At 37.1% G+C, this 23803-nt stretch overlaps 3 protein-coding genes across 6 annotated transcripts; 2 read left to right on the top strand and 1 right to left on the bottom strand.

Annotated features, from left to right (window-relative positions):
* The first annotated feature begins 673 nt into the window (after positions 1 to 673).
* On the top strand, positions 674 to 5236 carry LOC147857767 (uncharacterized). The gene is made up of 4 exons (XM_087326758.1): positions 674 to 988; positions 4022 to 4110; positions 4246 to 4362; positions 4688 to 5236. The coding sequence occupies exons 1-4, from the start codon at positions 715 to 717 to the stop codon at positions 4877 to 4879; spliced, it is 672 nt and encodes a 223-aa protein (XP_087182884.1). The 5' UTR covers positions 674 to 714; the 3' UTR covers positions 4880 to 5236.
* Positions 5237 to 6497: 1261 nt separating this feature from the next.
* Positions 6498 to 11934, top strand: EMB2799 (NAD(P)-binding Rossmann-fold superfamily protein). Of its 2 annotated transcripts, none has more exons than XM_087326757.1 (9): positions 6498 to 6744; positions 8249 to 8373; positions 8466 to 8641; positions 8760 to 8853; positions 10271 to 10382; positions 10861 to 10949; positions 11041 to 11126; positions 11381 to 11439; positions 11592 to 11934. In XM_087326757.1, the coding sequence occupies exons 1-9, from the start codon at positions 6507 to 6509 to the stop codon at positions 11702 to 11704; spliced, it is 1092 nt and encodes a 363-aa protein (XP_087182883.1). In that variant the 5' UTR covers positions 6498 to 6506; the 3' UTR covers positions 11705 to 11934. The 2 variants fall into 2 exon arrangements, with proteins under 2 accessions (XP_087182883.1, XP_087182882.1); XM_087326756.1 differs by having other exon boundaries at positions 8246 to 8373.
* Positions 11935 to 18325: 6391 nt separating this feature from the next.
* On the bottom strand, positions 18326 to 23550 carry LOC147857765 (uncharacterized). 3 transcript variants are annotated; one of them, XM_087327447.1, is made up of 8 exons: positions 23022 to 23163; positions 22227 to 22953; positions 20956 to 21073; positions 20514 to 20833; positions 19944 to 20045; positions 19640 to 19759; positions 19439 to 19558; positions 18326 to 19168 (listed from the first exon to the last, which is right to left on the bottom strand). In XM_087327447.1, the coding sequence occupies exons 2-8, from the start codon at positions 22856 to 22858 to the stop codon at positions 18961 to 18963; spliced, it is 1620 nt and encodes a 539-aa protein (XP_087183573.1). In that variant the 5' UTR covers positions 22859 to 22953; positions 23022 to 23163; the 3' UTR covers positions 18326 to 18960. The 3 variants fall into 3 exon arrangements, with proteins under 3 accessions (XP_087183573.1, XP_087183571.1, XP_087183570.1); XM_087327445.1 differs by having other exon boundaries at positions 19640 to 19738; positions 22227 to 23550; XM_087327444.1 differs by having other exon boundaries at positions 22227 to 23549.
* Between the last annotated feature and the right edge of the window lie 253 nt (positions 23551 to 23803).

The raw sequence follows: 23803 nt of genomic DNA, 5'->3' as shown, positions 1-23803 counted from the left end.
GGAGGTGCAAGTCAGGCTAGGAGGCGGTTGCCAATATGTGAGATTGAGAAGATTCAATGTTTGCATTGCGATTGGCTTGACCTTGACCTCAAGGGACTCAAATGCTGTTTGCTGTAAAAATTGTGGTTGCATTTTGCCATCATCCCAACATGAGCCATAATCGCGTCTTACGTTGGACTCAATTTTCATCCTTAGGGTTTGTTTTGGACTTCGATTGGGGACATGAAGTAAAGTTAGATATTGGACATTTTGTGATTATATATATATATATTGTAATTTTGAAGATTAAAGTATGAAGTTTAGTGTAATTAGAAGAGTGATGTTTTTTTAGTGGACTTATGGTATAACATTTTGATGTCAATTATATATTTTTTACACCTAGAATTTTTAACGGTTTCATGTTTATCGAGCGTCTGATTTGGGCAGGGTGTTTGACAATTACGATCAAGGTGTCTGACAATTAAGAGCACCGGCCGTGGCCGCGATTCCCTTGCCAGCCCTCTTTATTATTTGGTAGCAGTTAGACACGAGCCATAAATACATACATAGATACATAGAGATACATAGATACATACATTTATATATATGTACATACATACATACATACATACATACATACATACATACATTCGCACACATTCACATTCTAACCCCAGACCTTCCTTCCTTTTTTTCTTCGTTAGGCAAACAACAGAATCAGAGCCAGCAGCGGCTATGGAGCTCAGAAGCGGCACAGTTGTGGCCCCGTCTCCTCAGAAACAGACGCAGACGCAGACGCAGATTCAGTCTCAGTCTCAGTCTCAGTCAGAGACTCGTCCCCTTCTGTCTGCGGAAGGCCTTGGCATGTTCCACCGTGGCGTTGGCCTCCTCCTCTCTCGATGGACAGCTCTGCAGCTCGCTATCCACAACAGCTGGGGAGGATCCTCGTCTCACATCAAAGCTCAGCAGCTTCATGATGATGTTGTCTCTTGGATGGCTCAGCCTAAAGGTAACGCTTCGTCTTTCTCTCTTTCCACACCTTGCCATATATAATGCTATTTTTCACGAGGTGTGAGTGGATTTCTCAAAACGTTTGATCCATCCATGATGTTGCTGGGTTGGCTTGCTCAGCCTAAAGGTGTTCTATCCTTTGATGACCTTGAGCATGTTTGATAGCTCTTTCCCATACTTTACATGACGATGTTCTTGTAGCTTATCTATTTTGTATTTCTTTGCACGATCTGTGGTATATCATGGTCATTTGAATTGCAGATGGAAACGATGGGAACCTTTGTTCCTGTGCCTTCCCATTGCTTCTCCTCTTTGAAATGACGGTTTTTCTGAAAAATTTAGTTCTTTCTTTGCGCATTCGATTTGAATCATAAGAATGTGGTATCGTCTCTGAATCTGATATTTATATGTTATAAGGCTTGATCATTTCCATTTCATGTTTACCTTTCTTTGCATGTGCTATGGTATATGATGCTCATTGATAAGGTAGGTGTGAAACTTAAGACATATGGTGGTCCATTATTACATCATTTCTTGGATTGTTTTCTCATCTCTCCTTTCTGTTTCTCTGTTTCTCTGTTGGTCTTTGTCTTTTGGTCTTCTGTCCAATATGCCAAATGGATGGCTTTGAGCATAAGGTAAGTTTATCCTCAACCTTCATCCTCTCTGACACAAGATGTCCTTTGAGCCACACTTTTTGCTTTTTGCCACATTCATGAACCATAATGTGCTATATAGGAAGACAATGTGCATTGCATAATGCGATGTGAATATTAGAGTGTATGCTTTTTGAATATGAGTTTTATATGCGAAAGAGACTGACCATATCCATATAGGTGTCACTTTCGTTGCATATGTTGTATATAATGTCCATTGATACCTACATTCAGACTCAAGCTCCAATGACAGCTCTAAAACATTCAACATTATTTCAGCCCTATGATGAGAAACCGTTAATTTCCCATTTCCATGTTTGGGTGTTGTTGCATATGTTGTATATAATGTTCATTGATACCTACATTCAGACACATGCTCCAATGACAGCCCTAAAACTTTCAACATTTTTTCAGCCCTATGATGAGAAACCTTTAGTTTCCCATTTGCATGTTTGGGTGTTTGGCATATGTCCACACTCCCGAGAAGCGTTCCCAAAGATGACCCAAAGTCTAGAAAGTTAAACTCTTGTTGTGTGCAGAATTACAAGGCATTTGCGTGTATAATTCCTGATTTGGTGGTCCATATTCTTGAGGCTCCAACTGAGCCTGTCATTGCTGATGAAGCTCTAGCTAGTCCTCGTCGGGGCAATGCCATGCTAGTGGAATATGAGGCCATCAAATACATATACACTTGGAATTGGTAAGTGAAATTCCAGGTTCATGCCTCTCTTGAGAAATACAAAGTGCTTCTTTTTGCAAAAGGCTGCTATTTGCATCCTGCAGTGGATTTATTGTGTTTCTATGGATCTTCAAGTGGAAGTTCAGGTGGATACCTCTTTTGAGAGATACAAAGCCCTTCGCATTGCAAAAGGCTACTCATTGTATCCTGCAGTGGAATTTTTCATTTGTGATGAAACCTAGATACACACGTCCCAAATTAATCCAGATCTGGATAGTCTTGATATTGCAATCATGTGGTTCCTGTTTCAGATGGATGCGAAGAACACTTTTCTGAATGAAGACCACGAACAAGATGACTATCTTTACCAGTTGCCCGTGTTTATCCGCATGCCACAAACTATGGATCATTCTAATTGCGATGCTCTATGATATTCATCCCTGACAACTGTTCTTGTGGTTCATATGAATGAACTCATCTGTATGGGATTGCAGACTGAAAATATTCCTAACATGTTGAGATGATCTTGGAGCGCACATTTGAAACGAAGAGCTTGAACTTCTTCATTACTTTCTTGTTTTTGTGATGTACTAGACACTACAAGGCATCATCTTCTTCTCTCAGCAAAAGTATATCTAGGAGATTCTACAAAGATTTTATATGACTAATTGTCTTGTTCCAATCAAATCAGGTCTCGTGAGAGGGATTTGGTAACCTAGCCACCTGTTTAGTAGTTGAACAAAGATACATATCTCTATGGAATAGGATCTGATGTCTGCTCGAGGCCTGTTAGTAGTGATGGTGTTAAAACAGCAATGAGAGAGGAAACTGGGGATATGTACAGAAGATAAGAGAAATTGTTTGTTATTCTGGTTAGCCAGCTTGTTCTGTAATAAGCTACTGAATCGAGATATGTCTCCTCCCTGCCCCGTGGATCAGATCACGAATTCAGGTTCCATGGGACCTTGGGGAAGTCAAGTGGAATCTCCTTAGTAAGCTGTATATGAATGGTATGAAACATTGTTATTAATGGCTTTCTTGCCCCTAACTTAGAAGATGAAGAGCAGTTCTTTTGTCATACTGTCTCCACTCCTGACCTTGGGATCACTTCATCCAAGCATGACTTGTGCACATTAGTTGACAGGGATCTCTATTTCCAGTAAGTGGGCTGCTTAGTCTATCTTACTTACCCCTGACCACACATTTGCTACACTGTTGGCTTATTGAGTTCCTTTGCGATCAAGACTTGTAAAGTTATCTGCCCCTTGTGCAAGGCACATTATGGTATCTTTAAAGGAACTATATGTGCTATATTCTGTATTTATGTGATGTCTGGAATACTCTCATTACATGGTGTGATTATGATTGGACAAGAAAACCCAACACTTTTCACTCAACTAAGGCATTTTCCTCTTCTCTATTCGTTCTGTTTTCTGTGATTATGCTGCCTTCTCATCAAGTGATCCTTTCAAATAAGACCTTGATTAGTGTTTTTTACTGATATTCGTAATGCTATTTATCCATGGTTAATCTTCATAACAAGTGTATGTTACAGACTTCATGTGATTTTCATGACATAGATTTCACTGTGTTTTTTTTTCATTTATCTGGAAGTTTCTTAACTTGATGCGCATTAAGAGAGTTTGTTTATCAAATCCTTATTACCATGTATGTTTCTTGCAATCTTGTACCACAGTACGATATATAGATGAATTGGAGGATATGTTGGATGAGAACCTGGTTGTACTTTTCAACACCGAAACTGAAGATGGGAGTTTGGAAGAGGTGAGATTTAAGTTTTAAACTTTTTTTTCTTCTTGATCTACTAATTGGCATAGCTAATGCCCTCTTTGTTGTCATAAGTAGATTATATTGTCACAATGTATTGTTACTGAAATGTTTATATGATTTCTGAAAAAGGTAGCTGAAAAGGTGATGTCGTTATATGAGGATTGTTTGGATGGTAACTTTCAAACAATCCATGAACTTATGTCAAATACTAACACTGCTTCCCATTCCGCTTCTCGAAGTCAGCAGGTAAATACGAGTGTTGATTCTTTCTGTTTAGCTCTATTTCTTTGTTCACACATCCAAATGAAGAGAATGATTGAGGTTGCATTAAATAGAAACTAGCCTTATCTCAGAAGGAAATGATTTTGACCTCTGTTAAAAAGTAAGAGAGGAAAAAGTTGCTGTCTTTATTCCATACAATGTAAGGTATATGCCAGAAATTATCTGACAGTCTCACATTGTAAGTGTATACTAGCTACTTAGACAGGAAGAGGCTCACAATTGAAAAATGATAGGGAGCATTGATGTAATTCTTTGTTCTTACTTGTTAAATCGTATGCATGCTTCGAAGGTTGAAAATGAGGAGGAAAATGACGTTCCATCAGCAGCTCTTTTGGGAGAGAAAAATGCCGATGCAATGGAAATGGATGATTCAGAACATAATGCAATATCAGAGACACCTATAGATCAGGAGAGCCCTATGCTGGAAGATGGGTGGCAAGTGGTATCTTCAAAGACAAAGAGGAAGCCACGGAGAACATAAATGCAGTTTAACAAAAATATTGGTGGTGTTATTTATTATTCCAGGTTATTTCATGACAATAACTGCTTGAATGCTGCCTTTCAACATGGCCTTGGCACATTAGTTAGGAGTTTATAGATCAGAGGGTAAAATTTGAAGGTCCTTTTTCGGGAGGAAGTTCAGTTTTGAGGTGAGGGTGATGAATCTCCATGATCTTTAGATTGAGGAATGTAAACAATATCAAACAACAAATGATGTTTTAGGACATCAAAGTATTGTAACTAGAGAGAGAGACGTATATATATACCGAAGAGGGAAAAGAAGTTGATGTACAGTGTGAAGGGTGTTGAATGGTATGCTTTTGCTCATGTTTTAGAATGTTTTTTTGTTAACATAACAAACCTTGATTTTGTGGTGACTCAACATTAGGGAACAATTACTGTGTCGTGTCTAGTCATATGGTTACGAGTCAGTGTGTAATATTGTCATATCCTTTTGTATAGGTCATACTTCTTTCCTTGCATTGTGTAGTATGGAAAGTTTATAATTTATTCTCTCCAACTTCTATCTATTGTTGGATAAAATGCATGACTCATTTGATATGTTTTCTCATACCAAATGCATGGTGCCAGATGTGCCATTTTTAGCCTTCATGTTTCTTTGGTTTGATGGGATGCAAAGGTAGTACATGAGATGATTATATATTATTGCCAAACACTCTTTAAAAAAATTTAACTGACTTTACTGTTGACTAATTTGCAAAAATGTTTCATAGACTAGTTTCCATGATACTGCACACTTGCAATGGTTGAATGGCTCAAAAGTTGTGGACATTGGTGTACATTGAAGTTAGTGCAGTTTGATGAGGTTACTCATAGAATTCATATGTTGAAGATGTGCCGTTGTTTTGCTCAAGTTGCACCGGTGTCATATCGTGCTCATTGTTTCCTCTAAAACAAAGAACATCTCCAATGAATACCTACTTTGTCTATATCCAATTCATGTTAGTTTTGATTTATTGTATGACCAATCATATCCTATGAGGGAGGATAAAGTGATATATTTCTAACATCAACAGGAGATTGATTGGGTGGAGAACTAGTGATGGAGAGAGATTTAGAATGTGGGAATATTAATGTGTTGGTTTCACACCCTTACATTGTTCTCCTATCTTTCCGTGGTGTTTGGAAAATCGTATCCGAGGTGTAGCTGAGCACTTTTGTATGCATTTTGTTCTACCACGAGGGTTCCACTACTTCTACGTAAGCACACAAACAATAAGTAAGTGGCCTATAAACAAGCAAACGAATACCTCAATATTAGTATTAGCACTGGTAAAAGGTTGTTATTGAGTGGCCCACAAGAAGTTTTATGCATTGGTACCAATATCTGAGTTCATGTTGATTAACATATTGGGGGAGCTTTTCGTTCGTTTCCCAGACAATCTCGTTTCAGAAGCACATTACAAATGGAAGGCGCATACAAACGTAATGTGGTGGATGGGGGGGGTGTGTGTGTGTGTTGTGGGGGCAGTAAGGATTTGAACCCAGGACCTGCAACATCACACTATGTTGAGAAGACACCCTAAATGTGCTTGTGAGAAGCTCATTGTAAAATCACATGATCCATTCACTTGATTCTTTCTTGTATGGCCATGGAGTTACTCACTTTGCAATCCACAAGCTTTTCTACTTCTTCTTCCTCTTCTTCCCCTCATTACCTGTTCGGTCTCATCTCTCGTGTCGGAGGAGGAAGACTTCGATCGAGGAACCATAACCATCTTCTTCGTGATCATCATCACCGTCACCATCAACAGAAGAAGGAACACTCAAACTTGTTTTTGTCGACAGAAAAGCATCTTCGGCCCAGGAGCTACATTGCTTCAGGTTCTCTCCATATATCCTCATATACCATATGAGAGAGAGAGAGTTCTTCGATTAGATGAGGTTAGACCTCTCGAAACAGGCTTTGAGTGGCTTAGATTAGTTGAGTTTAAACCTCTCGGAATGGTGGCTTATGAGACGCAACTCAAAAAAACAAAACAAAAAGAATGGGTACAGTCATGATTTATCATATGATATCCCATCCAAAGAGGTTGGGAAACTACAATGTAACATAATATTTCATCAAATGCTAAAAACCCACAGCCTATATATTGAGGATTAGAAATGAAAGAGAGAATTGTGTGATATACAACATATAATGCCAGAGTATTTCAAAACAGTTGTGTGACTCCTTATGGACTCGTGATAGACCAATATTATTAAATTATATTTGGAAAATCATTAATAAATATAATATATTTAGCCATTTTCTCGAAAATTTCTGCCATTGTAGACCTGATGGTCTCTCATGGTAAACAGTCTTATGAAGGAGAAACAAAGTACTTTTTTTGACTGTCACGGGGGAGACATAATCCCATATATTGAGGTAGTTATTACTATTTTTTTTTTATCTTGGCAAGTTAAGATTTTCAATTTCTCTCACTAAGTGATTAGCCAGGTAGTGTTGCTCTATCAAAGTACGTTCTCTCCAGAAGATACATAGTTATGGTTGAAACATAAGATAGTTCTTGTTCTATAAGTTCCTTGTGTGTAGCATCATCAATTAAGAAAAGTTCCTATAAGAGATGTTGAACCAAAGGTGTATGTTCTACTTAAATGACCATAAGAGTTCTCATGAAATCTTGTATGGTGCAAGATAAAATCTCACATAAGTGATTAGTACAAGAGAGTGAACTATTTGTGGTTTGTGTGGATAGCTACAAATGCCCGAGGTCCTTAAAAAGTCAAATTAGTCAAGGTGGTAAACAATTAGTTAGCTTAGAAGGATTTGTTGATAATGCAAAAGGATTTAAGATGATTTGTAAAGCATGTGGAGGTGTAAAAAATGATAGAAATATGAAGCCGTGCTGAATGAGGAACAACGAAGTGTGTGATGGTGTATTGAGCAAATTCTCAATATATATAACTGAGGTTGATGGTTTATCCTAAAGGAAAATACATGCTAAATCCTGAGGGTTGTACGGTGTTAGGTAAAATAGGGATGCATGTCTACACTGTTGGCACTGAATTGAAACCTGTGCTATACCCCTGACTCGTATACATTTATTGTAGATTACTGAAATTGATAAACCTCGATCATACAAGACATCGTCATATGCGTTTGGACGTTTATTTAAAATGAGAAGTCATCGTGTTAATGTGTACCTTAATTTTCATGATATTAAGGAGGTTCAGGATGAAAACTGGTTTATGAACACTGCTAGAGATAGATTGGAAATGAGGGATAATTCAAAGAGAGTGATGACTTTATTAGATATGATTAAAAAATTCTGGTTACAATGAGTGCTACTGCCTTTATTATTTGTTCTCTTATTGCATGAAGCAGGTATTATGGCATCATTGACGGTGAATGAGGAGCATCATCAAAAGTCGAGGTCCACTAGTTCCAAAGATCTACTTGTTGTTGGACCTGGGGTTCTAGGTAGACTTGTTGCAGGGTTATGGATGAAGGTACTAAGTCCGACCAGGATCCACCAAAGCTTGCAATTGTGATACCCATGATTTCCTTGCTTGGTATATCTTTGATATATTGTATGTTACAGGAACACACAAACTCTTCCATTGTCGGTCAGACAGTCACAACAACCCATCACGATGAGCTGCTATCTTTGGGAATAAGGCCAGTAGTGAAGAGTAATCAAGATGGCACACCTTGCTTTCCCTATGTCATTTTCTGTGCACCCCCATCTGGAAGTTTAGATTATGCAGGAGAAGTTAGGTGGGCCAGTTTTCTTGGGCACTGATACAATTACATTTCTGGAGTTTTAAGTGAGTTTGATGCCAATTGTTAAGGGAACTGATTTTATGAGATAATGAATATAAGTTATAACTTTCAGGTCAGCTGCTGAGCAATGGAATGGAGAGGGGGTTTTTCTCTTCACTTCAAGCAGTGCTGTCTATGATTGTAATGATAATGGTGCTTGCGACGAGGTATAATCTATGAGCTAACCACATATGAACAGTCTATTAATCACATTGTCTTTCATCATTCTCCTACTAAGAAATATTATCATCAAATCATCAAGGATCTTCAACATTGAGCAGACATTTGGTGATGAAATTTATAGAAAAATCTTGAAACCTTTTTATTTGTTTTCTGTGTTGGTTCTAAATACAAACTATGTTACCAAGAAGGTTAGCTTTCACATCTAAGTTCTAGGTTTTGCAGTTGACTTTGGCATTGTACAGTTTATCTAAACTGAGATGACGTCTATTTGGCAATACCATCTATATGTGGATCCAACATGGTTAATATACATAATATTAAATATCTTGTTAGCCACTGCTTCATTTTCCTCTCGATTCTAGGGTGGATTTTTGCATTGGTGTCTGGATTTCTATTGAGCAGCAATAATGTTTACGATCTGATCAGGTAACATTCATATGCACATACCTTATTACACTTAGCCACAAATTGAGAATATCCACGTAATGTGGCTGTATACTGGAAACTCTTAGGGGCAGAAGAGAAAACACAAGGAATGTGCTCAGCTTTTTGTTAGTGCTGATGTGCAGCATATTTAGTTTTGTTATGACTGGTTGTTTCCTTAGTATTTTGGTGTTATCTATAATTTGCCTTATAAAAGGTTGTATGCCATCTCAACAAATAGATATTTGGATAATGCTCCTCAAAATAGATGTATTTATGCTAAATTGCCTAATCTTCCAATGGCCAACAATTATTTCTGGCATTTAGGATGACCTGAAAAACCTTCACTTTTTAGCGTGTATTTCTTTTAAGGACATAAATATATTTCATGCTTCAATTTATGAAACAAAATGTTACGTGCACAACCTTAAAGGGGCAAAACTCTAATGGTTCTAAGGGTATCTTAAGATTGAGGTAACTCACATAAGGTTATGACACAAGGCAAGTGCCCGCAGTGGCCTGAGGATCTAGAGTGCAAATATAAATCAGTACTACCCTCATCAGAGGAGACGAATATTACTGTTGGAAAGATGTTGAGATACTGGTGGTTTGGAGAGGCGCTTGCTAACAATAGTGCTTCGTGGATTTGCATCTAAGGTATGTGATCTTAGGCAACATTCGGTGGTATGGGATGCTAACAGTGTTTAAGATCTGTCTCAATTCCTAACCTGGGGATGGTTGGGAGGATAAGTGTCCTTAATCCATTTCTTTTTATAACTATTTGTTATTTGCTTCATCATTAGTGCTATCTTTAACACAAAAGGAAGCTATTTTACCCTTAATGAAGCCACATGAGGCTATTTTATACTTGCATGAAGCAATGATAGTTATTTGAACCTTATGTGAGAAGATGGCAGTAAAGTGAAATTAATGTAGTATTCGTTTTGACGTTTTTAGTGCATTATCTTTTGTGGTCAGGACACATCCATTGTACCACTTGGTCGGAGCCCGAGAACCGATGTTCTTTTAAAAGCGGAACAGGAGGTTCTTAATGTCAATGGCACAGTGCTGCGACTGGCAGGGCTTTATATATCCTCCCCCTGATTGATTTGATTATACTTCTGTTATATATATATATATATATTTGAACTGTTTTTTTGACAGGTAACCTAGCCATACTCTCTTGAAAATACTCAAATATTGATTTATTACCTTTACATAGATGATTAAGCTATTTTAGGGCTAGATATTTATATACAACGACATCTGAACTTTGGTACCTCTACATATCCTTATTAACACTGTTTTCGAAAACAATCTGGAATGTTTTCTACACCATCCTTTTTGAAGCATACTATGATAGATTGTTTGACAGTTTCAGAGAAGTGATTTATAGATGCACCTAGACAATTGAAATATCTTTTGTGATGGCCTCTTTAGATCATTTACTTTTGTACCTCTTTTGATAGATCATTATACTGTTTTAGGTGAGTAAAATTTATACACTGTTTGGAAAGGAAAGATGATTTAAATAAATTCGTGTCTTGCTTGACTCACAATATTTTACACTCTTGAACGTGGACCTCATGCTTACTATGCCATGAAAGGGACTGTAGATGCAAGACCAGAACATATTCTAAATCTTATTCACTACGAGGTAATGATTTGTGTTGTAGATGCACGTTAGAAAATCTTTATTACTTTAATTCAATTAACTCTTTGTGGTGCTGTTTCTAATGTGACCACAGGATGCGGCATCATTGTGTGTAAATATATTGAAGAAGGGTTTCCGAAAGGAAGTCTTTATGGGCTGTGATAACCATCCCGTTTCTAGGTAAATCCCATATCTAAAGAAATAATTGACAATCAGTGAGTGCTTTTTCTTAGTGAAAATTTGGAAAGCACCTATTTCTTTTTGTTGAATATCCATATTATGATTTCAGTCAGTTATTGGTTCTCTCTCTCTCTCTCTTTCCAGTTTTGGTTTTATCATATATTTGTCAATTTGTTCCTTCTCGCACCTGGTTGCATTTTCTGTCATTTGTTGAATCTTTTGTTCCTTGGCTTTTGATTCATTTGTCTATGTAGGCAAGAACTCATGGAGATTGCCAAGAAGAGTGGCAAGTTTAGCTTTGACTCTTTCACAGGTCTCTATTTCTTTTGTTGATGATTATTGTTGAATGTATTAAGTATGTTAATGAATATGTTAACAAAGTATGTTGATAAATATGTATGTTGAATATGTTAATTACATGTGTAAAAACATGTTATGATATGGTTTGATTTTTATTCAATCTAGCTGTCGATGGTCCACTTGGGAAGAGGATGAATTGCGATAAAACTCGGGCGAGAATAGAATGGCAACCGAAATTCAAGAGCTTTGCTGAGTTTTTAGGAGTTACAGAAGAGTAGCTCGGCAATTTTGGTGGTAGTGAGATTTCTTTTCTTTCAGAAGTTACCTGACTTTCTTATGATTTCACACATTGGTAGAATGAATTGTTTCTTTTAGGGCATCCATTGTTATCGTTCATCATTATGTTGCAACATACGATGCTTGAAATATAATCGATGAGAATCATCGATTTATATATCTTTATACTATTAAAACATTGAATCCACACAATGCGTATATTTGTTACCCATTTTTGGTTTCAAGTGAAACTCAAATTCTGTCAAAGGTTAATTCATTGACTAATTTTTTTTCCTACCAAGCAGCTAATACACTAATGAATATATTTATGCATTGATGAAACAGAGTCTGAACACAAAACTATGAGTGTGGGATTTGAACCTACTCACTTTTAGACCACAACTTGAATATGACATCTTAGACCAACTTGGCCATCTTATCTTAGAAACATAAACTGAGCTTTTGAAATTCAGTAACTCAGTACATCATAATCCAAAATCCATGGGCCAGATGGAAAGTGAAAAACAACTAGATGTGACACAGTGGATACCTTGGAATGCATGCAAGATTGTGCAGTTTCGGATACATCACAAGAATATCAACTATCAATCTTGATCTGAGATGTCCTGACATTTATACCTGGCTTCAATGAGCAATTCTCGAAGAGCATCTTAGAAGTTTAACCTATCTGGATAACGTGAAAAGCTGAAAGCAATCACAACCCACTTATCAACCTCGTGATATTCCCAAACACGGCACTAGTCATTGAGCAGTGGTGCTAGTACATTTGCAAAATTATAAATTATGGAGGGCAGTGATTATCATTAGCAAACAAATGTGTATCAAATCCAGACTTGTGCATTTGGAATCATCCCCATTTTGGGTCCATATGGAGGATCAACATGTGATCTAACCTTTACAACTCAACGATTACCTAATCGGTTACACATTTGAAATGTACACTTACATGCATTTACATATGCCTATTCACTTTTCAAAAATGAGCCAAAAAAGGAAAACGGGCAGATTCCTATTAGAGTGCAGAACAGGATTTTTTCAAGAGCCTATATCAGCTTCTTTGCCTTCTCCATCAATGCCTCTTAAGTAAATGAGTTAAATGTTGACATCTTGGACATCACCTCCTCTCTAGTCACTTTTTGTGAGTTTTTGGTGGTCTTTTTTGTCTTGTTGGTTGCACAAGTTTTGGGAGATAATTGTACCTTCCTCTTTGCATAGTACTCTAATATATTATTTAGAGTAGTACTTGGGTGGACGAATTTTTACCCTTTGATAATGAATTGTTTTTGCACTTGCTCTCATCCTTTCGACGTTAAAAACTTGGTGGTGTATTGTGCTGAATAACTTAGACAAGATTATCCAAGTAAGTTGAAAGTTGTATTGTAAATTCTAACAAGTGGTATCGGATCAAGATTCTTGGACTTCCATATGGAGGCAAATTTCTCTAGATGGTTTGCTTGAACAACAAAAACTACAACACATGGAGAGGTAAATGAGAGATTTACTTTTTGTTAAAAATCTATACGTTTTCACAATGAAGAAACCAAATTAATATAACTACAAAGTAAATTTTCAAGAACCAACAAATATATGGTTTTATCCAACAACGATGTTAGGAGATAATGTTTTAAACCATATTGTGATTGAAGCTGATGCCAAAGCTTTATGGAACAAACTTCCATGCATTTAACTTATAAAGAATGTAATTCTATTTCTATTTATTTAAATGCTTTTCAGGATGTTTTGATCAATGTTTGGCATGGGAGTAAATTTGGATGATGAAATACTTGCTATATGGTTGCTTAGACCCTTCTTGACTTATGGGAAATGTTTAGAGTGTCTTTAACTAATGCAAACCCAAAACTGAATTATGACCACAAAATATGTGAAGAGTGGTGTTCCAAATGAAGAGATGTGACAAAGGACATAAGGGACATCCTCATTGCAAATAGAGGGAGGAGTAAGCATATAACTTATGGTCAGAACATTCAAGGAAAGAGTTGACGTAAATCAAAGCCCTCGTGTAAAGAGTTACAATGCCATTTCTGTGGGAAAACAAGACTTATGAAGAACTTATGTTTTCGAGTGGAAAAAGGAGAACCATGCATTGAAAAAAAGGTAACGATGATAAATCTAACATTGTTAATGTAACTTCCTTAGATGATTTGGTTCTTTTTTAAGATGAAAACCTAATTAACCTTTCTCACCATGAAACTAATTGGGTTCTTTTTAGTAGTGAATTGGGTTAGCATGGTTGTCAATCACTCTTGAGCCTCTAGTCTCGCAACCCAAACCTTACTAGCTCTTACTCTCACACTCTCTCATGTTAACTCAGACTCAATAGATTAAATAGGTCTTAATGAGACTTCACAATTAAGTATACATACACATAAGGTAAGTACACATATAAAGACGACCATTGCTTCTATATTATTATGAAAGTATTCGACACACATACGTGAGGTAGAGTGATTAAGGTTTGGTTAACTAACATTTAACCTTAATCACTCTCTAGGTCAAGTGAAAGATTAAGAAAATGGGGTTAGAGCTCTAGTTAAGATTATATAAAAAACCAAAAAATCAAGAAGGAAGAAGAGCTATCTGGGTGACTTTTATTGCTTTTTACAATGAGGTTGGATCTCTTTCACATTAGAGTGACCATTTTGCATCTAGATTTGGATGAGATTTTGTTCTATCCCCCTTTCTCTAGCATTCCTTTGGGCTTTATGTGTATTTTAGTGTCCATGTCTTCATGGGTTGTGTCTTGGATGATAGTTATTTAACATATTTATCACAAGCTTCTATTTCTACTAAACTTGGCAATGCAATTGAAAGCAACAACTTGTCAGAGTTATGGCATAAAAGGTTCTCATAAACATGAGAAGGTTCTTCAATGTCTAACCAAGAAGAACTTGCGTCCAGGTCTGAAACATGCAAAGTTACACATGTGTGATCATTGTGTGGTTGGAAAACAAAGAAGGGTCTCCTTCTAACGTCATTCCTCTTTGAGAATGGAAGAGGTACTTGAGTTGGTGTACTCTATTTTGTCAATAGGTGGTGCACTCTATTTTGTTACTTTTATTGATGATCATTCTATAAAACTTTGGGTTTGAACATTGAAAACAAAAGATCAAGTACATTAACTAAATAGGTGGTGCACTCTATTTTGTTACTTTTATTGATGATCATTCTATAAAACTTTGGGTTTCAGCAGCCTTCTCTCAGGCCTCATCGCGACTTCAGCTAATGCAGGAGCATATGTGGTTTGGTTGCCTAATGAATGGCATAATGCTCTTTGTTAAGGGAATTTCTACAGATGGGTGTATTTTTTATTTCCATATTCAACAGGATAATAAATTGCAGCCTTATACACCCTTTGATAATTTGCTACAAAACCTACTTGCTGTTCCAATTAGGGTGATTGCCAAAACTGGTAAGAAATGGCTCTTGGATCCACAACCGTCAATAGCCCATTTGTTGGATATGCTTTGGCTATATGCACGCCAGCCAATTAATAGGTTAATGTGGGACCCAGGGGGATGGTCTTGGACTAGTCCCATCATGGATCCAATGCAAAAAGTTCCGTTCTTTATACTGTGAAATTTGGTAGAACCTTACTCATGTCTAAGAATATTCCAACTCCTGCGGCTCAAAAGCACTGGAATAAGTGGGGTGTATCAAGCAGTCATTTGAAGGCTTATTGGAAATGGATTTGGTCTTTTAGGGGACCAACAAAATACACTCTCTTCAGATGGCTTTTGCTACATGCAGCACTACCGGTAGGTCAATCTTTGAAAGGAAACGTGGCACCCGTTCTTAGACAGTGTAATTATTGTGGTGACTTGTAGGGGAAACTACCAAGCATGCTCTCTGGTCCTGTTCACTAGCTCAACAGGTATGGAATAAAGTTCTTTCTTTATTCCTGACAATTAATGTAGGTTGCCTATTCTCCTAGGGATCAGCGGTATGGGGGGTTCTCCATTCCAGTCTATTATTGTATGAGGCAGATGATGCTCTAGAGGCTAAGATTGTCATCAACAAGCATCTAATATCTGTCTCGCCTTTTCAACAGCCTCGAAAGCAAATGCGTGCAGCCCAAGTATGGAAAACAGTATCCACGGTTACATTATGGACCTTATGGAAGTATCGATGTAAAAGACGATATGATTCCATAGTACCCCTTCTCTCAGATATATTGCTAGAATTATGGGACAACTTACTGGTGGTAGTGCGTGGGCAGTATGACAATATGTCGGGCTCTTCGGAGGTTGTTCTTAAGAAAAGGAAAAAATTACTGCAATTATGGAGGAAGTTGCCTCTATTCACGATCTCCTCTCAAGGACCAATCTGGAAATATCATCATCCCTGGCCCTTCCCCTGATTATCCTTTTTGTATATAATACTCTCTAAATTGTACAGTTTGTAGCCTTATGGCGTTTTTCTTAATACTAATGAAGGAAATATTTTTGGAAAAAAAAAAAACTTTGGGTTTGAACATTGAAAACAAAAGATCAAGTACATTAACTAAATAATAATGATTATAACCAATTTGAAGCTTGACCTCTAGCTTAAGAAAGAAATACACAAAATGATTGTAAGAAAAGGATGATTAGAAAAGCATGCATTACTAGAAAATGCACTAGTTAGAATCCTAACTATTTAGTTAAATTAATCTTACCGTAAAACCCAAACTTTAAGTTTTAACCTTAAGCGTTTGGGTTAGTGATTGTCACTCTTATGGAGCATACATTTGTCTCTCAATCAAATATACTATCTTTTCCTTTTATTCAATTTCCGTATTTATTGTGTTGAATAGATTTAACACCTATATTTCAATGATTGAGCATGTTTTGTTAAGTTTTGATCTCTTGAGTACATGCTTAGGCATTGAGTTTAAAGTTTGTTTGCTCATTCATCAATACTCATTGCTAGGTTGAGTGGATTGGCATAATAAACTTGGTCTTGTAAGTCTTGTAGGCATTGTCTTGGTCTTGTAGATCTTGGTTCTAGAGCAATACATGTTGCACGCCCTAAACTTCCCTAGAACAAGTTAATGAAACTTAACCCTAACATCCATTAATAAAACTAAGGTATTTTTATTGATGTGAGCATTTCAAAATACTCATGCAATGTAGAGAGCTTTCTATCAACCTCAATGCCATTGTTGGATTTAGTATGCAATCTACATTGGCATGTCCTTCGGAAATATCATTCGATGTCACATGTTCATGATATTTGATTGTCGTCAAACAATCATTCCAATGTTATTTCCTATATAATTGTTATCAAACAAGCATATCTTGACATCCTACGGCAAGGAGGGGGCATGGCATCACCTAAACATTCAACTGACTAATCCATGCATGAAAAGTAAAATGAATTGGCATGGCACACAAGTCCTTCAAGATGTTTCGTAACTTGTCCCATTGCATAGTTTCCGGGAACATTCCCTCAACATGTACATGACAAATGGAAGATGTTTTCTTATGGGATTGTTGAATTTTAAGCACGTACATGCAAACATCTCACTATTCTAAATCCATCACTCCTTTGTGCTCGCCATTCAACAACCTACTATTGTTTTCACCTTGGGCATTACAAAAAGCTCTTACTAGCATTTTGAATGTACTGATGGATTCTGTAATGTAATGCATGACAATTTCAATATCAACAGTACAATACACAAGTCTCTATTCCTCTAATGATTGTTATGATACATCGGATAATACATGTATAACCTTCATTACATTTGTGAAGGTGATATTAATAAATACCATTTGTGCCTACTCCATGTCAGCTGTTTTATACCTATAAACTTGTCAATGTGCATGTATGACAAAATGTTGCCCTCCTCGCTAATCTGAATATAAACTTGACAATCCCGCTTTGGAAACCTTCATGAATATGCCAATAGAAATGTTTGGCATGGTAGATTAGGACAGCAAGTTTTTGCAGCTAAGCTACAACATAAGGCTGCATTGGGCTATCTGTTCCTCTCAACCACTCTCTTATATATCAGGTATTGTACATGCTGTAGACATTTTCATAATCAACATCATCAGGACAGTAGGCAAACATGACTAACACTACATAGATGCGCAAACACTCCTATAGAATTAAAATACCTACACCAAAAGAACTATAAGTCCTCTAGTATAAATCCAGAAAAAACGTGCTGGAGCAAACTAAACTTTTTAAGCATAAGCTCTTAGACATCAGCCAATCACAAGACGCAATCACAAACCTACAAATCTTTCAGCTTTTGGCAGATGCCCAACAAGTACAGAGGCTTTGAAATTAGGGTGTTACCTACCTGCAAGCTTTTAAAACCAATCCTTTATATACAGATCCTTTCGAGGCTGTTTCTTGCTTGATAACACACTTCATAATTTGATAGGATAATGGGGGCAACATTTCATGAATGGAATAGCCTAGGAGTTTTGCAAGTAAATGCATAAACCAAGCTAAGATGTTTCTCAGAATAAAAGCACATAGATGTTCACATCGGATCCAACCTCAATCTGAATTGATTTTTTTTTCACCTACGTGTGCATGCTTTCCAAATCACTTTCCCTATTCTTTAATAGCATCTACTATAACCAAAATCATCAGAAATACGCACAATAAATTGCATTCCTCTCTAGCTTAATTCAAAACAAGAAATATGTTGATCATTCCGTAAGTTATCCAACCTCTTCACTCCATTGATTTCCTACTCCTGTGCCAACGCGAATTAATCTATGCCTTTGATGGATACAAAGCCTGAGTTTACCTTTTCTAGAGCTAAAATTTGCATTATTACCAGTGAGGTTTCACTTCATAAAGCCATTCTGATTGATTGAGTCTTCGCTTCTAAATCGATTATTATTCACCTCATATTTGTCTATCGAATCCATTTCACATTGCCCTCATATCATCATCATTGTTGTTTCTTTTGGTTCAGGAGAGGTTTCAATCTACCATGGGAAACTTGGCATTATCTTAATCATGATCAGAAGGGAACAACATCAAAGTACTCCTGAATCTTCCTTTTATTTCCACAAATACCGTTAAGTTCTCCTTGTATTGCTCCTCATCAACCCTCCTAGGTGGGATGACTCGACAATCATATAGTTGCTCTACACAGGTTCACAAAGGCCAATCAGGAAAATGGTATCAAAGTTTTTCCTTATTTACAATCAGATCCAGTTACTGTGCCCCTTTGGGAAACTAATTGTCTTTGATGATCATAGTTGCCCTTTCAGTCAAAAACCATATCAGCATCTAGCTCCAGTTCATCATCATCTTCACCCATGTTTTTACCCTCATAGCATGACTTGCTTCTTCCTGTACCCCAACCATCTGATCCTGTTGACATAGTTTTTGCATCAGCTTTCCAAAGACAGACTGAGCACACTGCACCACACTTAAAGCAGTTCTTGTTTCTTCTGAAATTCCTGAAATTGCACCTGTATGATTCCAGATAAAACAAATGTCACCTCTAAATTCAGTGCGATTTTTTAATAATAAATAGAAAAGAAATCAACAGTAGCCCTGAGTTCTCATTTATATCCCAAAAGTCCCTCCTGCTCAACATTATAATTGCCCTGGGTTGTCCAATGGCATTTGAGACACAAATAAAAACTTAGGGACATTTGGGGAAGTAATAGAAGATTCGGGGGTATTTTAAGTTTTTTCATAATAAATATTCATGCAGACATGGTGGTCAGTGAATATACTCTACACATTTCCAATGCCCAGGTTCGAGCTCTTCTACACCATGACTTTCAAGGTCCAATGGTTTTCTAATAGAGCATCTATAACATTCCTCATTCCTCTGAAAGTTCACAAAATTGCATCTGTAACATATGCAGAAAAATCATCAAAAAGCAATTCAATAACTACACAAAGCACACGTGAAGGTACAAGGCAAGACGTACTCTGGGCATCTCCAATCTCCTGGCATCATGTTCTCCATATCAGCTACATCACTTCTGTGAGGTCGGGGGGTCGAGCATTCAAGACATTTTTTATTTTTTCTAAAATTTACAAATGTGCACCTGAATCATGAAACAAGGAGATTCTTTCTTTTTCTTCCTAGATGTTACCAAAGGTTTCAACTAATCTTTTGTTTTCTCTTTCTTGAGACTTACTGAATTGTGCTTGGATGGTAGAATACAAAACATACGAAACTGGGGATCTAAGTTTTACACTTACAGAACAAATCAAATAAATCATACATACTTTGGGCACTCCCAATCTTCAGGCTCATGTTGCTTTCTGGAGTCCTTCATTGTACCACATTGTCGACACTCTCTTGTTTTGTCGAAATTCAAAAACTTGCAACTGTAGATTGTTCAACATATAATATATCCATAATGTGAGATTGGATCACAGAAAATAACCTAGTGAAAACCTCTAAAATACTGAGTTTTTATTTATTTCCAAAATTGCCCCTAATTTTCACTATTTCTCCAAATGCTCCTAGTCAACCCTCAAAAGAGAGAAAAAACAGATGATTTGACCATATAATGGTTCAAAAAGCACATATAGTTTCTTGAGAGGGGGTAATCAAAGGTGATTGGGAAGATAATAAGAAGTCGGGGTATTTCGAGGAATAAAAAACAAACTCACAAAGTTGAGGATAAAAGTGTGAATTGACCATGTAAATTGTTCAAATACTGTATATCACTGCTCGAGAGGGGATTGAACAAAGGCACTTAGCAAAATAAATAAAAACTTGGGTATTTTGCAGTTTTTCCCAAAACTACTCTCTTCATTAAAAAATCCAGAAACTCAATACGATATACATACTCTGGACAAGTCCAGTCACTAGGTCTCTGAATAAAAGTTTTCTTGCAAGGTTGATTGTCTCCACAAGAAATATGATGTTTTGCTGGAAGGACTGAGTTCGTCATTCCAGCTTGGTTATACTTCTCACCATTGCAGAGATGAACAATTTCATCCAAGACTTTGCACACTGATGTTGCATCATTCAGAAGTTCCGTCATCTGTGTGGCCTTCAGTGCAAATGTATATAAGACTCGAACCAAATCTATTGTTTGAACTTCTGAATCTGGCAATTTGGCAAATGCTCTTAAGCATGATCCCTTTAAACTACATTTCTGACAAGCCTACAAGGAAAAAACGTAGATATATTATGAACTAAAGTATCATAATTCACAGGCATAGAGATATATTCTCCTTTCAAATAAAGGAGCTCATTAAGCACATCAATTATGAACTATATGCATACCTCTTCTTCTTCGATATCACAAAGAAAACGCAGACGTTTACAAGCATTGACAATCTTCTTATCTGTATTGGGGCAACTGGAACTCACAAAGACCTTAATATGGTCTCGTGTCAAATATCTGCAAACAAATTTCTCTCATTATTGATTTACAAAAAACTGAATATATGCAATGCAAAGTTTTTAAAGAAATTCAATAGGACAGCAAAAACAACCATAAAGAGGTGGAGATTATTGCAAAACAAAATAAGGGATATTGAACACAGTTGCCAAGGATGGGACCATCTCATGGCTTCTTATCAACATAATCAGATATTCTGATACTACACTCAAAATATGTCTGAAATTTGTGGTAAGGAGGTTGAGCAAAAGCCAGCAGATTAGTGCAAAACATACATTTGAAGCAACAAAGCAAAAGATAACATTGTTAATTCCCTCCAAGCTAGCACTGGAGATAGTGGCACAACTAGCACTGGAGATAAGAGGCCGAACCAGTAGATATGGAATCATGGAAGTCTCAAATACAAACAACTTCCATGATTCCATATCTACTGGTTCGGCCTCTATCTCCAGTGCTAGTTGTGCAAAAGAATGCAATGTTGTACCTCAAAGAGAAATCACTCACGACCGTAGCAAAGAAGTTGAGTGAAAGGAATCAAATCAGTAAAATGTCAGACAATGAACAAAATAGAGAAAAAGATGGCGTTGCTCATTACTTGAAAAGCAAGGTTTTTCATACCAAATAAGATTCATTATGGCAAAACCACGTAATGTTCACTATGGCAAAACCAGTTAAGATTCATTATGACAAAACTAAGCAAGGTTTCAATAGACAAAACCAGATGAGACTCATTATGCCAGAATCTAAGAGCCAGATGTGTGAGATCAGTACAAGGTCACACACAATCGAAATAACATATGTGGAAGGCAGCATTGTAACTTCCTTGAATAACATATTTCTGTACCCCAAACAAGCCAAGTTTAAGAATGCAATGTCATTCATCAAAGATAAACATCGGAAAATTGTAATAGAGATGTTGAGCTAAGTTATCAGATTTGTACAATGTCGCATAAGGGAGGAACAAAAGAAAGAAAAAATATGATGTTTTCAGATCTTCAGAAAACAAGGTTTTGTATACCAAGTAAGATATACTATATCAAAAGCAAATAAGGTTCATTACATCAAAGCCCAGCAAGATTCAGCATGTCAAAACCAAATAAGATCCAATACAAGAAAGCCAAGTAAGATTCATTACGAGCGAACCTTAAGTCACCTGATAATATCGTCTTCCATTTGGCTAAACAGCAATAGAGCTCGCTTCACCTGTGATGAAGACAGAAATTGAAGGTAGTCTCCATTGTTTGATGGTGCTAGATGTGGATGGAACTCTTTCAAGTAATCCTTCTGTTGAAGCATTGTAAAGAAATCATTCCACTCCTTCCATGGATGCTTCTGTTTCTTCTTAGATTTGTGTGTATCAATGTATATACTGGTGGTGTATCTTGTTGTCCTTAATCCATGATATTGCTTACTTCCATCAACATTCTGATCATCTTCACTACATCTTCTCATGTCTATGGAACTCCTCTCCATCTGTTGATAATTTTTCTTAAAATTTCCATTCTCAGCGTTTTTTCTTCCCATGGTTCTTGAACTCCTGTCAATCTGTTGATAATTTCCTGTTAAGTTGCTGATTTCATCTGTACAACTGCTTGTCGTTCTCAAACTTCTTTCTATTTGTCGATCATTTCCTGTTAAGCTTCTATTGAACTCTAGCTTACAGATCTCTTCCTCTAGCTCAGAGACAGAATGGAGATTCCTTGCTCTTATTCCAAAATATCGTTTTTTTCTATCAACATTATCATCTTTACCTCTTCTCATGGTTCTTGAATTTCTCTCACTCATCTGTAGATGATTTCCAGTTATGCTTCCATTCTCATCTTTACAATATCTTCTCGTGGTTGGTCTGAGACTCCATTCAATCAGTTGTTTACAGTTTCCTACAGAGATTCCATTCCCAAGGTTATAGATTTCTTCATTCAGATCAGAGATGAATTGTTTACAGTACATTCTCGTGATTCTTGAGGTCCATTCGATCTGTTGTTGTTGTTGTTGTCGTCGTCGGGGTTGATCATTTCCTGTGAAGATACTTCTATTCTCTCCAGCATTCTCATCATCTTTACAAGATCTCCTCGTGTCTAAGGAATTCAGTTGGATCTTCAGTTGTTTCTGTTCATCATGTCCTATTAATATTCCACTGTCTTGAAAATCCTCATCATCTTTACAATATCTTGTCGTGATTCTAAAACTCCCTTCGATTTTTCTGAAGCTGGGGGAGGCGATGGGAACAGACTTGGTGGAGAGGTGATGCGCGAGAGCAGGAAGACGAAACGAGGAAGGGCACTTGATGCTCATGATTCTTCTTCCCCCGCCCTCTTCTTCTTGTTTCTTCTCGTGCAGAAGAAGAAGAAGAGGATGAGGAGGAGAGCTCACCTCGCCATCGCTACAAAAACCCTGATTGTCGTATGATTGCTAAAACCCTGGCTCTCTAAGAGGAGCTTTCACATCGAGCAATCAATCAATCAATCAATCAATCAAAACAAAGACACAGACAGGAGAGACAGACAGACAGACAGACTTCCTGTTAGCCATGGCCTGCGGCAACTATGTGCTAACCAAATCATCCTTCCCGGCCAGGGAATCGCGGCCACGGACGGTTCAGATCTGAATAGTTCAGGGGGGCCGCGCATACGATCTGCACCTGTCCGATCTTTATCCAAACAGAGAGAGCGCCAACCAAAAAAAAATGCCCGACTCTGACCACCTCTATCATCAGTCGCCCCACTCTCT

The sequence above is a fragment of the Azolla caroliniana genome, unplaced genomic scaffold (genome assembly GCF_043228905.1).
Source record: "Azolla caroliniana isolate FFs.n. ecotype wild unplaced genomic scaffold, voAzoCaro1.0.p SCAF_11, whole genome shotgun sequence".
Classification (NCBI taxonomy): domain Eukaryota; kingdom Viridiplantae; phylum Streptophyta; class Polypodiopsida; order Salviniales; family Salviniaceae; genus Azolla; species Azolla caroliniana.
Note: the sequence above shows the minus strand (reverse complement) of the source record. Positions and strands in the feature narration are given on the sequence as shown.

Excerpts from the sequence above, each read along its gene's own strand:
- EMB2799 (XM_087326756.1), top strand. The coding sequence starts at position 6,507 with ATGGCCATGGAGTTACTCACTTTGCAATCCACAAGCTTTTCTACTTCT. Across the intron at positions 6,745-8,245 it reads CAGGAGCTACATTGCTTCAG|CAGGTATTATGGCATCATTG; the intron begins GTTCTCTCCATA and ends TATTGCATGAAG. Across the intron at positions 11,440-11,591 it reads TAGCTTTGACTCTTTCACAG|CTGTCGATGGTCCACTTGGG; the intron begins GTCTCTATTTCT and ends TATTCAATCTAG.
- LOC147857765 (XM_087327444.1), bottom strand. The coding sequence starts at position 23,368 with ATGAGCATCAAGTGCCCTTCCTCGTTTCGTCTTCCTGCTCTCGCGCAT. Across the intron at positions 19,760-19,943 it reads GAAGATTGGGAGTGCCCAAA|GTGCACATTTGTAAATTTTA; the intron begins GTATGTATGATT and ends TTCATGATTCAG. Across the intron at positions 19,169-19,438 it reads GGGCATTGGAAATGTGTAGA|GTGCAATTTCAGGAATTTCA; the intron begins GTATATTCACTG and ends GGAATCATACAG.
- LOC147857767 (XM_087326758.1), top strand. The coding sequence starts at position 715 with ATGGAGCTCAGAAGCGGCACAGTTGTGGCCCCGTCTCCTCAGAAACAG. Across the intron at positions 989-4,021 it reads TTGGATGGCTCAGCCTAAAG|TACGATATATAGATGAATTG; the intron begins GTAACGCTTCGT and ends CTTGTACCACAG. Across the intron at positions 4,363-4,687 it reads CCGCTTCTCGAAGTCAGCAG|GTTGAAAATGAGGAGGAAAA; the intron begins GTAAATACGAGT and ends CATGCTTCGAAG.